The sequence below is a fragment of the Sitophilus oryzae genome, unplaced genomic scaffold (genome assembly GCF_002938485.1).
Source record: "Sitophilus oryzae breed Bouriz unplaced genomic scaffold, Soryzae_2.0 scaffold_1532_pilon_pilon, whole genome shotgun sequence".
Classification (NCBI taxonomy): domain Eukaryota; kingdom Metazoa; phylum Arthropoda; class Insecta; order Coleoptera; family Curculionidae; genus Sitophilus; species Sitophilus oryzae.
The window spans coordinates 1,073,552-1,092,512 of NW_022146206.1; the positions used below are offsets into that span (position 1 = coordinate 1,073,552).

General features: G+C 33.4%; 1 protein-coding gene across 1 annotated transcript in view; it reads left to right on the plus strand.

Moving 5' to 3' along the window:
- The first annotated feature begins 398 nt into the window (after positions 1-398).
- LOC115878846 overlaps positions 399-18,961 on the plus strand; it is a 28,704-nt gene continuing 10,141 nt past the window's right edge. The window contains exons 1-4 of the mRNA XM_030895464.1: positions 399-436; positions 583-847; positions 2,191-2,278; positions 3,256-3,373. Coding sequence (XP_030751324.1) covers positions 634-847; positions 2,191-2,278; positions 3,256-3,373 — 420 coding nt within the window. The 5' untranslated portion in view covers positions 399-436; positions 583-633. The remainder of the gene's footprint in view (positions 437-582; positions 848-2,190; positions 2,279-3,255; positions 3,374-18,961) is intronic.

Sequence of the window (18,961 nt, forward strand, 5' to 3'; positions counted from 1 at the left end):
TATTTAACCCAAAAACTCGTAACACAAAACTAAAATGTGGAAACGAATGACAATGTCAGGAAATAAATAAAAAAAATATGACAACTTGACATTTTTCACAGCAGAGCTGCCACCTGAATATTCAACGGGGAATTTAAATTCCAGTTAGTCAGCCCGGCGACGAATATGTTGCCATGGTTGGCAACAATGAATTTAAAAATCGCGCCCTCGAGGACGTAATTAAAAGTTTAATTGGGGGCATCAAATATAAAAACATATGAAAATGCGTCTCATATAACTACAAATTGTGAAAACAACATTCCTAGCATTTTATTTTAGTAAATATTGGCATACAAAAAATAATTCAAATAGTTAATTTCTAAATAGAATTTACTTACATATAAAACGCCACCGATCCTTAATTCTAAGCCAACTGTGACTTCTTTGCGATCGTATGGTAATTAATAAGTTAATAAAATATTGGATATATTTTTATTATAATACTTAATTAAAGTTTTAAATAAATTAATTACAATATGATTATTTTCATAAAAAAATATTGCTTATTTTAAACAGTGATATTAAAGGATCCACCGTTTTTAGTATTTTATTGATCTAAATCATCAGAACCATCCATACACCAGCCAATAAACAATGACAACAACTGAACAAGTCCTGCAATCTGCAACCAATCGCACAAACCCCTGGAGCTACTTGGGTTCAGTTAGCTCGGTGAGTCCCGTACCGATAATGGATTCATCCGACACAGTCAGAAGTATAGGGCAACCTTTATATAATTCTACCGTTAAATCTGTAGAGGACTCATACAATGGAACAGGGTATTTTATCGATGAAGAGGACGACTCGAGTAAGAAATTACATTTATTATGTTTTTTAGTATTTTAAAGCAATTCAAACTCTTCCAAAGAAGTTTTGTATCTAAAACTTATAAGTAATAGTTATTTTTTATACAAGACGATAAAATGGTATTTTATCGTCGACCGAAAAGATTAATTCACGAGCGATGAAATCGCGAGTGAATTAATTCCGGGAGACGATAATGCAATTTTATCGTCGTGTATAAAACAAAATTTTTTTCCATAGCGAGTGACGTTTTAAAAAATATTCAGGAAGAGAAATTTATTACGAGTAACAAAAATTGTCAGTTTTGAGTCAATCTTTTTTAATTCTCTTGCCTGTCGATTGCTGATTGAATTGGAGCCAGAAATGGCTCAAGACGAAATAAATAAATTGCCAACAGATATTCAGGCTGAGGCAACAAACGCCATATCCAAACTACTTCCATTTAAATCCCGAATAACTTGTGAAAAGGAATACAAAAATTTTCAAAAATGGAAGCAATTAAAAAACGTGCGAGAAGAAATAAAGTTTTTAACCTATCCTCGCTGTTAAAGTATCATTTAATCTACCCTTGCGGTTGTTAAAGTACTATTTTATCTACTAGTTTTGATAAATATAAGGCAATTATAACAGTTGCTATGGAAAAAAAGTTTATTATATTATATTCACACAATACAATAAATTAAATAAAAATTAATAGGAAACTTTAAAATAAAATTACAAGAAATTTTATTTACAGAAAAGTAGAACAATCAAAAAACAGAATATTACTTTTAATTCAACATTTAAATATTAAAAACAATATTCTCACCCATATTAAGTATTTAAAGGGCAAACACTTGTCTTAAAAGTCGGTAGAGGAAATTCTATTAGACACAGAACTTTATTTTTTCTGAGACCATATCCTTTACTGTGGAATTTTAATTATGTTTTAGTGAGTTAGTTTTATTTTAATTTATTTGTGGCTTTTTATATTTTTTGGCTTTTTAGATTTTTTAATATTATTTTATATTTTGTGTATATTTTGTGCATACCGTAGAACTGGAAAAGAAATGGTTTGTAATTACCTTAGGCAATCAGACTTTTTTCTTTTTTTTCAGACAGTAACTTGCATTGTTTTTGTAAAATGTACATTTAAATAAGAAATAATTAATATGTGTGCAAAATGAAATCAATTCCAGTTTTACCTATAAATTTAAAATATATCCACACAGTAAAATACATACTTTTGGATTAAGTAAATTGCTTTGATGAAGCTTTGATTTCTGAAAAAAAAAGTTATAGAAAAATGTCCAAAAATAGATGCCAACAATATAAGTTTATCTTAATAATTAAAAGTGTTATTTTTAGTGTTGAGTGACATTAAGACGGTGATATTTGCTTGTCTAGCAACGCTTGTTCCTCTAGTATTCATACTAATCATAGTATTTGGAGCGAGGTGAGTGTAATTTGGTTTTATAAAAAACATACATTTTATAAATATACACTTATTGATATATTTATTATTATACAGGGTGTCCGAATTGTATTCCCGAAACTTCAGCATATTCTGTAGATAAAAATAAATAAAAAAGTTCGTATAAATGTATGTCCTAAAATACTTACTTTCAGAGATACACGGTATAGAAATTTCATTTTTATTTCGATTTTTTCCAAATAATTTCTGGAATAACGTCAATATTTGGATGAAAATTGGTGTCTATGAGTTCTTTCACATGGCAAAAATTTGATTTTGATGTCAATATGTCAAAATAAGAATGAAACTTCTACACCCTGTATATCCGAAATTTTTTACTTATTTTTATCTGCAGAATATGCTGCCGAAGTTTCCGGAATACAGTTCGTACCACCCTGTATACTATATTAAATTAAATATGGACATGGATATATTTCATACCACAATATAGGGTAACAAATTTGAAAAGTATAGTCTATCCAACAAGAGGATCCATGAGAGTGAAAGTTCTTTTCAATCTGTCATTTTAATTCACAAGTAAACCGTATTTTCTGTCACTTTTTGAATGTCACTTGTCGAAATCTTCCTTGACTCGCTGGAAAGACTTTATAGTAATTTGAAATGTCTCTTACACAGAAATCAGAAACATATCAAATACATATGAAAAGATTTGAGGAGGAACAAAAATGAGAGACTTTTTGACTCAACACTGCTAACGCCTCTTAGAGGATAGAGATTAAATTTAGATTTTTTAAATAATTTCATAGATTTTATTGAGAAAACTTTAAAAATAATACTGTATTATGAGAGATTTTTACTGGAAGTATATTATTCTAAAATAAAATTTTTAATTTAAAAAAATTAGACAAACACAGCAAAGTTAAAAAAAAATTGTAATTATAGAATAATAAAAATAATTTCGTAATAAATAATTTCCTTTAATAATTTTTAACTTTAAGGTTACTATGGATTCAGTACAAAACTCGAAAAAAAGATGAGGAATTTGATGGAATGTTTAAAGAGAATACCACAGACTCCATGACGAAACCATTGCACTCCCATCTCCTAAATGACAAGGTAAAATAGAATATCTTTGTAAGAGCATCAAAAAATACAAAGCTTATTAACAAAAAAGCACGCGAATAACATACATAATTAAGAGAGTAAGAAAAACAAAGTCGATGTAGTTTATAAAATTGCAATGCACAACTGCCGAATAGCTTAGTACTTTCCGCAAGGTGCCAAGACATGTAATGCCATCTGTTTTTGATATTTACATAATGATAGACATGTGTACATGGGTTTTACAAGCCACGATGACATATTTCGTGTCCAAACAACAACAAATTGATTTATTTTGAAAGACAATCTACTAGTACATGTTTAAAAGGAAATACTTTTTTTAATTTTTTTCTATAAGTTGGGCAAGTAATAATTTTGCTTCACTAACGCTAATACCTCGTGAAAAAAATACATAAAAAATTGTTTTAATTATAATAAAACTAGCTGAGACGACTTCGCTGTGATTAAAACTTGGAACGATATATAAATCCTTTAATGTTGGTTTACAGTGTGAGTCTTTAAAGTGGAATAAATTCATTATATCAAACACACAAAATATAACATTTTCATATAAGACTTAAGACTCCTTTTCGCTAGTAAAATAAAAAAAGTGGGTTTTCATTTGAAAAAAATGATTTATGATAATTTTTTAATCGCTCAATTCCATGACAGCTACGGCCAAATAGATAATCATGACTTCTCTTTATGTGACATTGGCTGTGGTAATAACGACAAATAGTCTAAGAGCCAGTGAAAGGCTACCTGTATGTATTTGACCAGACCTAGGGTTTTGTACAGTGAGGCCCCTATACTTACAGTACATGACATGGGGACTCACTACGCCCAACGTGGCGGACGCGGCGGGCGCCAATGTAAAAAAGGTATCAATTTTTGGTAAATTTTAAATATTTTTGACCACGTCTGCCGTTTTGCAGTTTGAAAATATATTATTATTATTATCGGAACAAAACAATGGCAGACCATTATCACGCGTTATTAACGCTATTAACGCCATTAACGCCATTAACGCCATTATCACATTGCTGCAGACAGTTTTGAAACTGTTAAAAAAAAAATTGAAAGTAATTGACCAGATCTGCCATTGATATATTTTATTTATTAGGGTCTCATAAACTTATGTTAATCACGGCAGATGTCTTTATTGAGTACACACTTCAGCAGACAACAAAATCTGAACTACTATCCGGTCAGATGTATGCATAGAGCTATATCTATAATAGAACTTTAATTATAATGATTGGTATTCTGACACATTTACAAAATTCTCATTCGAATATTTGTATGCTCAATGGAACTGGAAATAACGTATATTGACGTCACAAAAATTTATGAAGAGCATAGTGAATTGTTAGTCAAAATCTTAATCGACTTCCATGCGTTCACAGGATGTGATTTTAATCCGGCTTTCTTTAATAACAGGAAGGAAAGACCTTTTACGTTACTGAAAAGAGATGTTGAATTTCAACAAGTATTTGGGATGCTTGGTGAAGAAAATTTGACAGTTACAACAGGTATTTAACAGCATTCAGATATTTACTTGCCAGCTTTATAATGCAAAAAAAATCAATTGACGTTGGTGATAGAATAAGGTACCAACTTTTCGACAGCAATTATAAAGCTTCCGACGTCAATTAATACTTCAGCAAAAAAATACGTAATTTTGATGCAAGCTCAACACCACCATGTTACACAGCATTCAGATATTTACTTGCCAGCTTTATAATGCAAAAAAAATCAATTGACGTTGGTGATAGAATAAGGTACCAACTTTTCGACAGCAATTATAAAGCTTCCGACGTCAATTAATACTTCAGCAAAAAATACGTAATTTTGATGCAAGCTCAACACCACCATGTTAGAGTGAGCTTTACCAGCAACTTCTAGGAACACATTATTTATATTTCAACAATTTGGAAAATGCTCACAAAAAGCGAACCTACGTCATTGAACCCATTAGAGTATGGTTGGATTGGACAAGACGAGAAATTTGTGTTCAAATGGTTCGAAGAAGATAAACTTCCAACCTTTGTGAATAACTTAATTATCCAAGTCCCTGGTAAATTCATTCATAACCAATTCTTTATCGACTATGTTCGGATCAATTTACAAATTACTGTTGTTTCATAATTTACATTTTATTTTTACGGATTCCGATTCAATGGACGGTAAAGGCGAGTACTATACCATGAAAAACATGATTCCGATGACGATGAATACAAATTCAAATTTATAAAACAAATTATTTTATAATGCGTGCATGATTCACGTTTTTAATTCATTTTTCTTATAATACATTACAATAAATTTTGTCTTAAATATATAAAAAAAAGAAAATAAATATTTTAATGATTATTTGCTGAATGCGTTATACCTAAATATTCGAAATTCTTTTAAAATATGTTTACTTTTTTATCATCAGCCTTGTATGTTTTAGTATTTGTTGACAAAATTAAATATTAACTTCTATAAAGACAGTGATAGAGATATGAGAGTAAATCATATTGATGTGAAACAGGGAACTTCATAACCATACATCTGATCGGACAGCAGTTCAGATTTTGTTGTCTGCTGAAGTGTGTACTCAATAAAGATATCTTCCGTGATTAACCTTAAATTAATAAGACCCTAATAAATAAAATATATCAATGGCAGATCTGGCCAATTACTTTCAAAATTTTATATTTTTTTCACCACTTTAAAAACTGTCTGCAGCAATGTTAAACGCGTGATAATGGTCTGCCATTGTTGTTTTTCGATAATAATAATAATATATTTTCAAATTGCAAAACCGCAGACGTGGTCAAATATATTTAAAATTTACCAAAAATCGACACCTTTTTTACCTTGGCGCCCGCCGCGTCCGTCACGTTGGGCTTAGTGAGTCCCGATGTCATGTACAGTAAGTATAGGGGCTTCACTGTAGAAAACCCTAGGCCTGGTCAAATACATACAGGTAGCCTTTCACTGGCACTTAGACTATAAAGTTGAAAGTTAGTCTATACACCCCCCCCCCTCCATTTTGTACAGGCAGTTTAATTCCTCAAAAAATTTTAAATACATCTTTTCTCAAAAACGGTTAATGCTATGCATAGAGTCGTGTTTGATACCAAAATTCATATAATTTTACAAATAATTCAAGTATATAATAAACAATGGGGGTACCTACCCATTTAAAATAAGAAAGTAGCTGTCAACTTCAGGTATTTCCACCAGTATAGGTAAGTGTCACCATATTGAATATTTTTAATAGATATATCTCAATAATGTGCAAAAAATATCCAATCTAGATATTGTAGTTCTCTGGAAACTTCTAATGCACGCTCAGCTTAAAACACCCCGTATATCAATAATAATGATAATATCGAGTATCAACTGCATTTTAATTGTTGCTCATCCGAAGCCATATAATTATTATGGAAATATTTGGAACAAGTGCTCCAAAAATATCGAACCCATTAATAATTATCTTCGAAGCAAACACATAATTATTTTAGTATTCTTCTGTTTCATATCTTGTCTGTATTTCTGATCGCAAATTTTAATTGGAAATCGAAACAAGTGACGCCACTGCGGCCAAAGTAAGTATTAATTGCGTTATTTGAAACAAGGTGCTATTTCAGAGGGCAATGCTCTTCTTGCATAGCTTGCAAACGCTAGTGGTCGTTAAGAGCTTAAAAGTTTAGGACAACTTTTTAAAAAAAGAAAAGAAAACAGCGTTTTGGGCTGGGAGCTTATTCGCGAGCCTTCACAAAGAATTTATATGTGAGTGGGCATTTGTTGTAAGTACGGGATATATACAAGGGCAAAAAGTTACCTAAATTATCAAATATTCACTGCTTTATAATAATAGTGTGAATGTTGTATTCGGAAAAGGCCAATGTCGACTCTGAAATTCAGCACAGGATTAGCAGCGCCTCAGGAGCATTCTGGAAATTAAAAGACTTTTACGGCCTGAAAATGCGGTTCCAGAAGAGAGCTGTTCGATATTCACTGGGACTGAACAGCAGAACTCATTGCCGGGACTTTTTTAAAAAATTAAAAATATTGACTCTTCCTTCCTTATTTATATTTGAATCCATTTGCCTAATACGTAAGCATGTATCAGCTTCTCAAGAAAGGCCATCTCACACTTATCCACTCAGGAACGCGGAGCAAGATCTTTATCTACCTACCCCACGCTCAGAGTAATATATATAAGCCTTTATTTGAAATGTGTTGTTTCAAGGTTCCAGAATCATTCACTGTGGTATACTCACATCTCTATGCCGTTGAGCAGAATCCACGAATAAGACCCCCTTAGCATCAAATTTCGTCTGTTTTATTTTTCATAGAGGCATGGTGTAACGCAACAACGAGCGCTATACCAAGTCGAAACGCAATGATCGAGCGGCCAGTTGCTGGGGCCAGCGCCTCTTATTTCGGCAAGAAATAAATTACGTCAAGTCGATCGTAATGAGAAAGTAATAACAGTCCCGATGGCGGCGTACTAAATGCTTTTGCTGGTAGTACTTTCGAAGCCACCGTTCAAAAAACGATTTCCGACCAGATAGGAGTATAACCGAAATGGCGTTTGGACGATTACGATTTTGAAACACATTGTTGCAATTCAGTTGGTATGCTTTCATGGGGTGTTACAGCTCCAAAACTTGCTGATGATCAAAAGATACAGAAATTCTTTTAACGCCGCACAAGATTTTTAATTGCAAATACACTCACAGGCACGAAAAAAGGGCACCTTAAAATTTTAATGCACTTTAAAGTTTTATATATTGTTTTCTAGTGGACCGATTTTGATGAGCTTTTAAGCAATCTCTAGCTAAATTAGTTGACCTTTTAGTCTCTCTTTTTAAATTAAAAACAAAAGTTTCCATCTATCAATTATACGAGGGAACACAAATTGTTGTTTTGGTGAAAGTTTGGAACACTTAGTGGAATATGTTAAAAAAAAATCCAGGAATTTCAAAATAATTTTATCATCTAGGTGTATCTTTTCTTGATAGTTTATTTTTTGGTTCATCTCAATAGCTTTATTTTTTTGGAGATATTCGCTTTTGAAGAAGTCACTAACATGTTTTCGTAATTTTTATATTAAAACCATACCTTTGATTTTAGTCCTAGTAATCAGACCATGATCAGAACTATGAAATGGTGTTTATGATTTAGGATCAATCGGGGTAAATGAAAACGATTTTTACAAAATTTATTTTAAAATTATCTAGATAAGATATAAAAGAAAATTAGAAGTCTTCATATGGATGGCTGTTCCTTCTAAGCTTGGTATGTGAAACTATACATCACAAAACATGACAATTTTTGTTGAAGTAGAGATAAGGATTGTTTTCATGTGTTTCCATTTACCCATCACGTTAGGGTAAATAAAAACAGCTTAGTTTTCGCTATGAATAGCAATTGAGGTGACCATGGGGTAAGTGAATATTAATAAGCTTATGAATAGGAACTTCGCTTTAGTCAGTAACTCATATAGGACACAATATAAATTTAAGTAACAGAGTTTTTCTACTAATACGCACAGACATACATATAATTTAAAACCGGGATATTTAAATAGATAATTTGAGATGTTTTCCCATTTACCCCATGTTTTTAACAATCACCAAAATTGGCCTTTGTGAGAATAGTACTAAGCAAACAAAGTAACCACAACTCATTCAGAAGAAACTTAAAAAAGCTCACAAAAGCACTAAGAACTCTTTTTAGCTCTAGCAAAAAATCACCCACTGGTTTGTGCATTTTAAATAAAATACTGGAAAATGTTCATTAATCTATACAGGGTGGTCCATCGAAAACGTTCCGCAAGGCATAAGGACCAGGGTATTTTTTTTTCATAAAATCCAAAAACATGTCAATTTTGTTTGTGAGGAGGACAACTTTTGCCCCAAAAATAATTGCAAAATCTTCAACCCTCTAAGCGGGGGTTTTATCCCCCAATTTTTTTCAAATGGAAAGGGGGGTCAAGTGGTACCGCAATGAAAAGGGCTTTCTATTCTCTATACTTTCCGGCTTCGTTTTTGAAAATCGGTCGAGTCATTGAGAAAATATGAAGGATTGAAATTTGAAAAGTTTATTTAAACATTTATCAGAGTAAATGATAAGGGTAAATTCCTTCGACCAATTTGCTGTTTTTCTTATTATTTCTAAATGTTTACGCATTTTTTCACTTGCCACAAGGTTGAACGATCAGGTGCGGTAGTTGCTAGATAGCTGTTCTGTGACTTATGCGTTGAAGTTCTTCTCAATTATCATTCAACTTTTTAACCATTATTATGGTGTACTTACTTGCAGAAAAAGTGAAAATAATCGAACTTTATTTTAAAAATAATGAATGTGGCAATCGGGTTGCGCAGTTATTCAATGAACGCCATCGTGACAAACATCTTTATGGCAAAATTGTTCGCGAGTTAGTAGCAAAATTTCGCGAAACTGGTTCCGTTATGAATAAAAAGAGGCAGAGGAAAGAAAATCCTGTAGTAAATGAAGCTATGGAAGTATTCGTATTGGGCCAAGTTGCCATGGATAGTACGCTGAGTACAAGAAAATTACCCAATGAGACCTGCGTGAATCGTACAAATGTCCAAAGGATATTAAAAAAATACACAAGTTCCACCCGTACAAAATTCAGTTGGTACAAGAACTCAACGAAGACGATTTCGCTTGCAATTTTGTAAAACTATGAGTGAAACGAGTGGCGAATGATAATAAGTTCCTATTTAATGTGTGTTTTTCGGATGAGTGTACTTTCTTTTTGAACGGTGTATGTAATCGGCACAACTGTCTGTACTGGGCTGAGGACAACCTCACGGTTTTTCACGAGGTGCACACACAAAACCCTCAGAAATTGAACGTGTGGGCTGGTATTTTTGGAAATTCTATTGTGGGTCAGTTTAACGATATTGAGAAGAACTTCAACGCACAAGTCCCAGAACAGCAATCAAGAACAGATCGTTCAACCTTGTGGTAAGTGAAAAAATGCGTAAACATCTAGAAATAATAAGAAAAAAACTCAAATTGGTCGAAGGAATTTATCCTTATCATTTACTCTGATAAATGCTTAAATAAACTTTACAAATTTCAATCTTTCATATTTTCTCAATGACTCGACCGATTTTCAAAAACGAGCCGGGGAAATATAGAGAATAGGGAGCTCTTTTCATTGCGGCGCCACTTGACCCCCCTTCCCATTTGAAAAAAGTTGGGGGATGACACCCCCGCTTAGAAGGTTGAAGATTTTGCAATCATTTTTGGGGCAAAAGTTGTCCCCCTCACAAACAAAATTGACGTGTTTTTGAATTTTCTGGAAAAAAAATTACTCTGGCCGGTATGCCTTGTGGAACGTTTTCGATGGGCCGCCCTGTATATAGATCTAATATAGATATCAATTAAACTTTTAGTTACGTAATCGAGGGCGCGATTTTTAAATTCATTGTTGTCAATCATGAACATATTCGGTGCCGCGCAGACTAACTGGAATTTAAATTTCGCGCTCGGGATTGGGGTGGTAGCCCTGCTGTAAAAAATGTCAAGTTGCCGCATTTATTTATTTATTTCCTGACATTGTCATTCGTTTTGATACTTTAGTTTTGTATTACGAGTTTTTGGTTTAAATAAATAGTCTTTTGATATTTTAAGCTTAAAAATATTTACTAGCAGACCTTGCAGGCGAACACTGTTTTTTTCAGAACCTCTTTTAGTACGAAGTATGCAAGATAGCTTAATAGCCGTAAAAAACTCATCGCAACTTTATTAGAATATTTTGAACGGGAAAGCGGTAGTAATGGCCCTTTATGTCCCTTAAGTCCTGTTAAGAAGGTGAGTTTTGTTGATGTAAATAACTGTTTATATATTTATAATTAATTTATTTTTCTTTCCTAAAATATTTTGTTTAAAAGAAAATATATAAAAGTGGGCAACGCTGCGCCGGTCAAGCTTAATCACGCGACTAAAAGTTTATTTGGTATGAACTGTATTTTACGTTTTCTCTAGTTTTTCATGCATATCATCTCACAAATAGACAGAAAAGTATATTTCAAGTTAAAAACAAATGGGAGAAAATTTATTAGAATCATGTAAAAGTGGATTTAAATTACAAGATACCCAAAAATTGTTAAAACAAAAAGCTATTCAAGTTCAAGTAGTGAAAAAATGTATGCTTTCTTTTGTTCATTGCAATGACGTCGGTATTTTGAAAATAAACATTATTAGTTTTTTTTTCTACAATTTATTGCGATACAGTAAAGAAAAGTGGCGACACTGGGAGAGACTGTTTTTGTTAGAAGTAGTTTCTAATTTTGTTATGTTAGAATATTTTAAAGAATTCGAATTATTTTTTTACTATTATTTTAGTATGGCTGTTCTAAAAAATATTTTTTTAAGAGTCCATTTCACTCGTCCGAAAAAGTAGCAAAATAAGTTAACGTTTTATGTAAAACTGGCTAGGTATTTTTACATAAATAAAGAAGGAAGTTAAAGATAAAGGATTATACTATATGCGTATAGTAGCACATTTTTAGACAACTTCTTTATTTTTAAGATTTTGATGGTCAAACATCAACAAAATATACCTTATGTTTGGACTAAATTTTCTCGAAAAGAAAGACATAATTTAAAATTTTGTTACAATACGGAAATATACTGAAGTTTTGTGATTACAGTGATATATAATTTATATGGTTTTGTAACAAATTGCTCGCTATTTTATGGCAAATGCTGAAGCTCTGCAAACCTTAATCAAGCATTAATCAAAGCACGTGTGTTTGGAATTTTGGGTGTGGCTTAACACGACAGGATCGGGCTAAGCCTTATACTAGACACATTTCTAAAATATAATATAAGTATATTTCCTTCGTCCACACGCCCGCTTTATCCGACCCCTGAGAGCAACCCGAAAGTACAGCGTAATAGACTCTTAATAGTAATTGGATTATTTTTCAAAAAATATTTAATTTCAAAAAATATTCTTTAAGTTCTGACATTATTTTTTTTAAATTGACAGGCTTATTAAATTGAGCTCTCTATTAACTCAACAACAAAAAATACATTTTTTGATGTGAACTTGGGACCATTCCAAAAAACTCCAGATCCGCCACTGCTTGTATTTTACACCTAAAAAATATTTTTTCGCAGATAATCTCGTAGATATATTGTGTGCTTTTAGCAAATCTTAAAACTGATATTTAACAAATACACGAATTACTGGGAAATACTACCGCTATCGCTGTAAAAAATAATAATCACAAATATCCGCGAAGTTCAACATGGGGGATGGATGACGCTGTTCTCCAAATATTTACTAATCGACCAATCGAAAAAAAGAATTATCAAATTCGCATTTATTAGCTGAGCAAAGATCGTTCACAGTGCATTCGAGTGCATTGCCCTAGCTGCACCTCCCAAATATTCCCACATACGAAAAAAAGCAAAACGTCATCTCGGGTAGTCTATCACTTTCTATAAAAAGAATTTTGTTTGTCGTTTACTGGGCGAGCGAAAAATAATACAGAATAACTTTTATATTAGTTTCTGGGTTTTGTGTCAAGAATATCGTGTTTTTTATAAATATACTGGTTACCACTAATTATTGTCTACGCTATGTGAAATTACAATTATTCCATATAATAGGCGATATGAGAAAGAATACTTTAATTGTAATCAAGAATATTACTGATTGAATGCTTTATCAGCTTTAGAAATTAATTTGTGTATATTCAATAGTTAAAAGTATATATACATATACCTATGTGCTTTAACATTTATTCATTAACATTACATGACAAAAAATAGTCTTTTCTTCTTTGAATCTGAATCAACAAAGCCCTAGAATTTATATTGATAAAATATAACAGAGTTTTAACAAGCTTAGCGTAATAATGATGGACTATAAGAGAATAGAGTGGACAAGACAGAAAACCTAGGCAACAAACATGATCCACAACATAAAATTCTTCATGTGACAATAGGCACCAAGAAGGACTGATAAATGATGCAGGTTTAAAATGACCATCTAAGGATTAGGCTGGTCTATGGGATTAGGCTTAAGCATTAGAAATCATATGTATATCCGGTAAATTTTTATATACAAGGACTGTAATTCACCCAAGAAATTAGTGAAATACTTGGATACCTCACATACTTACTTTCTGCCATTACTCGCTGACGAGTATTGAAACGCGTGAGAAGATGGTTACGCAATGCATTCTTCATGAAGCTTTTCTGTGACTGAAAAGCCCGATACGTGATTGTATCTCTCCTCCGCACTCCGGGCATTCAAAAATCTCATTACTTTGTGGATTCTTTATTTTTTGGTTGTCGTTGTTAACTGAGTTTACAATTCTTCTCCATTGCATTCTATCGTGCGCTGCTTCCCCCTACTGATTCTGCATACTTATCCCTTTTAAGTTATCATTGAAAATATCCTTGTACCTTTTGAGTTGTCCACCCGGTTTCCTCTTACCGTCTACAAGCTCACCAGTTGAATACCAAACAAAATGTTGAGGAATATATTAATAAAACGTTTACCAAGGCCAAAAAACTGTCAACGCTCTAGCCTTACTAACGCCAAAATTGTCAAAAGTGTGAGGTGTTAGAGCATCCAAAAGGGCAGTGCTTGCTAGTGTGGTATACTCGCAGCTATTATATACTGCACCTGTATGGCATAAAGTCATTAATAATCGCAAGCTATTACGGCATGCAGCAATAACAGAATAAAAAACAGTATTTGGAGAAGCACTAGGTGTTATAGCTTAAATAACGCCTATTGATCTGCTCATACAAGCTAAATACATTGGCATCTAGAGCCTGCACTTAGAATATCTCTCTCTAGTCCCTTCTCTGCATCTGCATTGTATTCTTATCATAATTTAAAAGTTCTTTATTTCTAAATTTAAATGGTACTACCAGAATTATATTCTTGTTCCCAATTCTTTGAAAGCCGTTAGTTACAATAGAAAATTACACTTTACTCGCATTATACCAAAACACTTTCTTATTAATCAGAACACATATATCACTAACCATCCTACCATCATAATTAATACTTATTTTAAATGATTAATAAATAATTAAGTTTCAGTCATCTATGTTAATGAAAACAACACGGTTAGGTAAGCAGATACTATTGGTAAAATTTGGGCAAATTTTTTAAATGCCATTGAAAAACAAATTAGGGACTTTTCCATCGAATTTAGATAGTATCGCAAGTTGATTTAAAGCTTGTACTGCCTTAGTTTAATTGTCATGCAGTTTTGACAATGAACTAGTGCAATTTTTTATTAAAATTATCAATTACGTTTCAGTTATCTATACTAACTAGTCTGCTGATGCAGCTTCAATCTAAAATTGTTCTTCTTCTACTAATAATAACAACATCGTAAGTTAAGCAAATAGTATTGGTAAATTTTGGACAATTTTGTAAATACCATTGAAGAACAAGTTTGGCACTTTTTGCTCTGAATTTAGATAGTTCACCACGTAGACTTAAAGCTTGTGCTATCTCAGTTCAATTGTCATGCACCATTGACAATAAACAAGTGCACCTTTTTTCTTACACGAGTTTCTTAAGACTGCGACATGTAAGGCTTATTGTGTCTGTACCCTTTCTATATCTGCACTCAATCTCCTATCCCTGTACCCTAAATTAACTTGTGCAGGTCCTTAATAAGATGGGTTCTAGCTTTTAGCTTCCCAATAAAAACTAGCTTTCCCAAATAAAATGTGTCGCTTACAATCCAGAGCCTCGCAGTGACATATTATGAGCTCTATAAAATCTGCAGCAAATACTTCCTTGATTTTGGTTGACCTTGTTCAGATAGCACTTCACAGCCATATGTTCTATCAAAAAACCTGTTATAATCTGCACTTTATTTCTGCTAAGCATTAACAGTTCCTTTGTAGTTTTAGAATTAGGTCCTTGGATAAAGGCCTTGCTATGCCTATGCCTCTGTCTGTTTTTCAGTGGACATTTTGCTTTTTCCTGATCCAGAGTTTTACTGCACTATGGGTTATCCATTTAGGCATCCCAGTACTCACTCTGGACCAAGATAGGATTTCGATGATCCTTGCCGTTCATCGCCAGTTCATCGTTGTCTTAAATGACGTTGTGGTCCGGCATCCAGAATAATTTAATTCTGTTCCTTTCTGCCAGAGCTCCCAGTTCACCCAGACATTCCCGTCGTTGTAGTTCCAATAGGGGCAAATTTACCGATGAAAACTCTATTAATTTACCAGTGGTATTCTTTATATGTGTTTTGGTGTATAGTGGTTATTCAGAAACAAGATAAAATAGTTTTGAATTTTTTTCTCTCGCCGGGTATAGAAAAAAAAGTATTAGGCCCAAACTGTCCTTGCCCGGGCCATCGCTATTTGACTTTGGCCAAGGCGAATGTCAAATCCTTCTCTATAAAAATCTATTACTCTCTCTTTTGCGCACGTCTGGTCACCTAAGCGCTAAAAAAAGAGGTCACTAGTCGGACCCGGTACATTACTAGTTCCATCTCTCTCGGCTAAGCCGGATTTTGGGTGTGTTGGACGGAGAGAACCCAACGCCGTCTCGATAAGCCGAATGCATTTTCGGCGGTTATTAAACCCGTGGGTCGGCCGCGACCGCGCCGCGAATGTGTTTGGCGCATTATTTTCACTATCTATGCAATAATAGCGACTAGACGAAAAGTGTCGGGATTTTTGACCGATGCCAAGGCCGTTCGGGCCGTCGTTGGTTGTTAGTTGCATTCGGATTAAGGATGGACATTTGAAGCAAAATTATCGATAAATTAATATATTATATGGATTAGATATTATTCAAATCTACCAGCAGATGCTCGGCGAGATAACGACAGCGAAAATATGGATATTGATTTCCCATTACTATAACTATATTTCTACAAAATTTGTGATCATTTTGTAAATTGGTCAAAAGCTATTAGATTAACAGTTGAAATGAAAAAAAAAATGTTATAATATACTGAAATTGAAAAGCACTTCAGGATTAATAGTATCCTGTTCGGTGAAGAAAGTGCAATTCTAAGAGACTGCAGCAATTCGTTTTTTCATTGGACTACTTGTGCGTTGGCCAATATGTTGGCCCACGCATAGTTTGATAATCTCTCCACAAGTTGGAAGTTCAGTTTGTTTCGACGAAGGCCAACCTCAACAATAGATATCAGGATTGTAGTGGTCGCTACGATTTATTTATTTAGTATGTATTTGTACTACCTAAGTGTGCACCATCACAAAGTTATAAAAAAAAAATGGAAAAAAGGAAGGTGGTGGATGTTGGCTGTACATCGAAATAGAAAATAGAAAATGTCTCACAGTCAGCTGCTGTATCGAACGGTAGTGAGCAAAACAAGACAAAAACAACATCCTTGTATATTATTGGTAAGGGTTATCAGTGAGATCAACTCCCGCTGATGTACCTTGAAAAAACCGACAACCGACAGATCGGTCGCCAGTGCTTGTGTCAATGCCGCCAACATGGCCAATATCCACCTCTACACGTTGGGAATAAGCAGTATGCACTGGCCAGCTATATATGTATTGACCAACGTGTAGATTGGCCATAAGCCACCAGCCAATGATGGTGAGTGGAAGACAGTATGATCCAGGGATATGTTCAGCAAATCGACCAAAGTAGGTCGGACTTCATCCAGAATGGACGTTCTGATTGACAAAAAGACAAAATGTTAGATAGGTATATTTTTGTTTCCATCTTCTACAAATCCATTGTCAATACTATCCTCTGTCCATTGAATTGGCAATATCAATAATCCGATTGCTGTTCAAACACTACTTTTGAATATCTCCACTAATGTCATTGTTGCTTTCTTATTGAGATACTGCAAAATTTATTTAGCCTATTTGTAACTGTCTGTTTCATCCCGGTACTAATCTCTCTCTGCTGTGATAGGCAATAGGTAGGAGAGGGTCAGTCCAAAAATAGTTATACTGGCTCAACTGGCTGTTTTCTTAGATTTAATGTGTCAGATTCATCCTCGCTACATTTTAGACCCATTTTGACCCCAATTTTGACCCATTTTGACCCCAACCACGAGAGGACTCCATGAGTGATTGATGGTATTCCTATACAGACCCCGTGGTTATAATGAACCTTTGTAGGGTTAGGCAAAAAATGAAATCTTCTCGGTTTTTAGCACTATTTCTTTTTGAGGTGCATGAAAACAACTTTTCTAGACAAGTCGATTTATTTAATTATATAATTTTATATGTTTTTTTACTGCCTAAGTTTTTAATGTAGGCTCCCAAAAGAGTTTCACATTGTCATTTATTTTGCCGTAAATTTACACAGTATTAACTCTTCTGATTAGATCATCGATGGAGGGACCGCAAAGCAAAATTACTGCAGTACTTAGAGACAACATTGGATATCTTGTACATCTCCCCATGGTTTAAGCCACCAGCCAAACTCATTTAGAATAAAAATGGTAACAATATGATATGACTGAGGAATGACTCACCTACATCGCACGACTAGGCCAAACATAACTCAGAATGGAATCTATACACAATAGTATCAGGACACTTACATAGCACATGTTAAACCGTCACTTTTCGGTTAACATCTGTTGCAGAGTATCCCTTGATGACCGACATGAGTAGACAGCATACATAATTTTGCACTAATTATTTTTTTAGTTTTGAGTTATCCTGATGGTTTGAAATATAACCGCCTGACATTAAATTTTATTATGTATTTTTTATATTATATTACATTTTTATTTTCTAGTCTTTCTATTGTTGGTTTTATTATTATATCATATCCAAGTCTCTACTTTCATGTTTGCTGCATGTTTATCAATTTGCTAAGAAGCAATCCAATGAACATGCCAATAATGATAATGATTTTTTCTTATAATATGATAATGATTATTGGACTACACCACACCAGCTTACTGTCTCTAGAAGCGATATCAAATAAAACCATAAACATTTCCTACAAAGCTTCAAAAAATACTGGCATGAAACGAGGTATTGCAAATGGGTTAACAATCCCTAGGGTCCGTATGTTCGCAGCAATATTATACGCTACAATCAACTCTGATAACACAACAGATTAACAACAGAATACAAGGAGGAAATCGCTACTGGTTTTCACTTCAAACGATAATGAATTCGAAAAATTTATCCCGCTGTACGAAAATAAGAATCTATGAAGCAGTTATAAGACACATAATGACATATGCAAGTGAAACATGGACGATGACGAAACAAAATAAAAACCGACTAAAAATAGCAGAAAGAAGAATTCTTAAAAGGGTATACAGAAGGGATAAAGGACAACGCCACACAGCAATATAGAATAAGAACAAACGAGGAATAACTATATAACCAGCCAGATATAGTGAAAATAATAAAGTCCAAAAGACTGAGATGGGCCGGCCATGTTAAGATTGTTTCAAACAACATCAACACGTAACAACATCAAGCTGGTAAGTGAAGACATTCCGGAAGGAAAGCGGCCGCTGGGAATACCAAGAATTGTCATAATTGAGAGTATTTAAGTTTTTTTTTAAATATGAATTAATATTCAAATGATATGTTTATCGATATCGA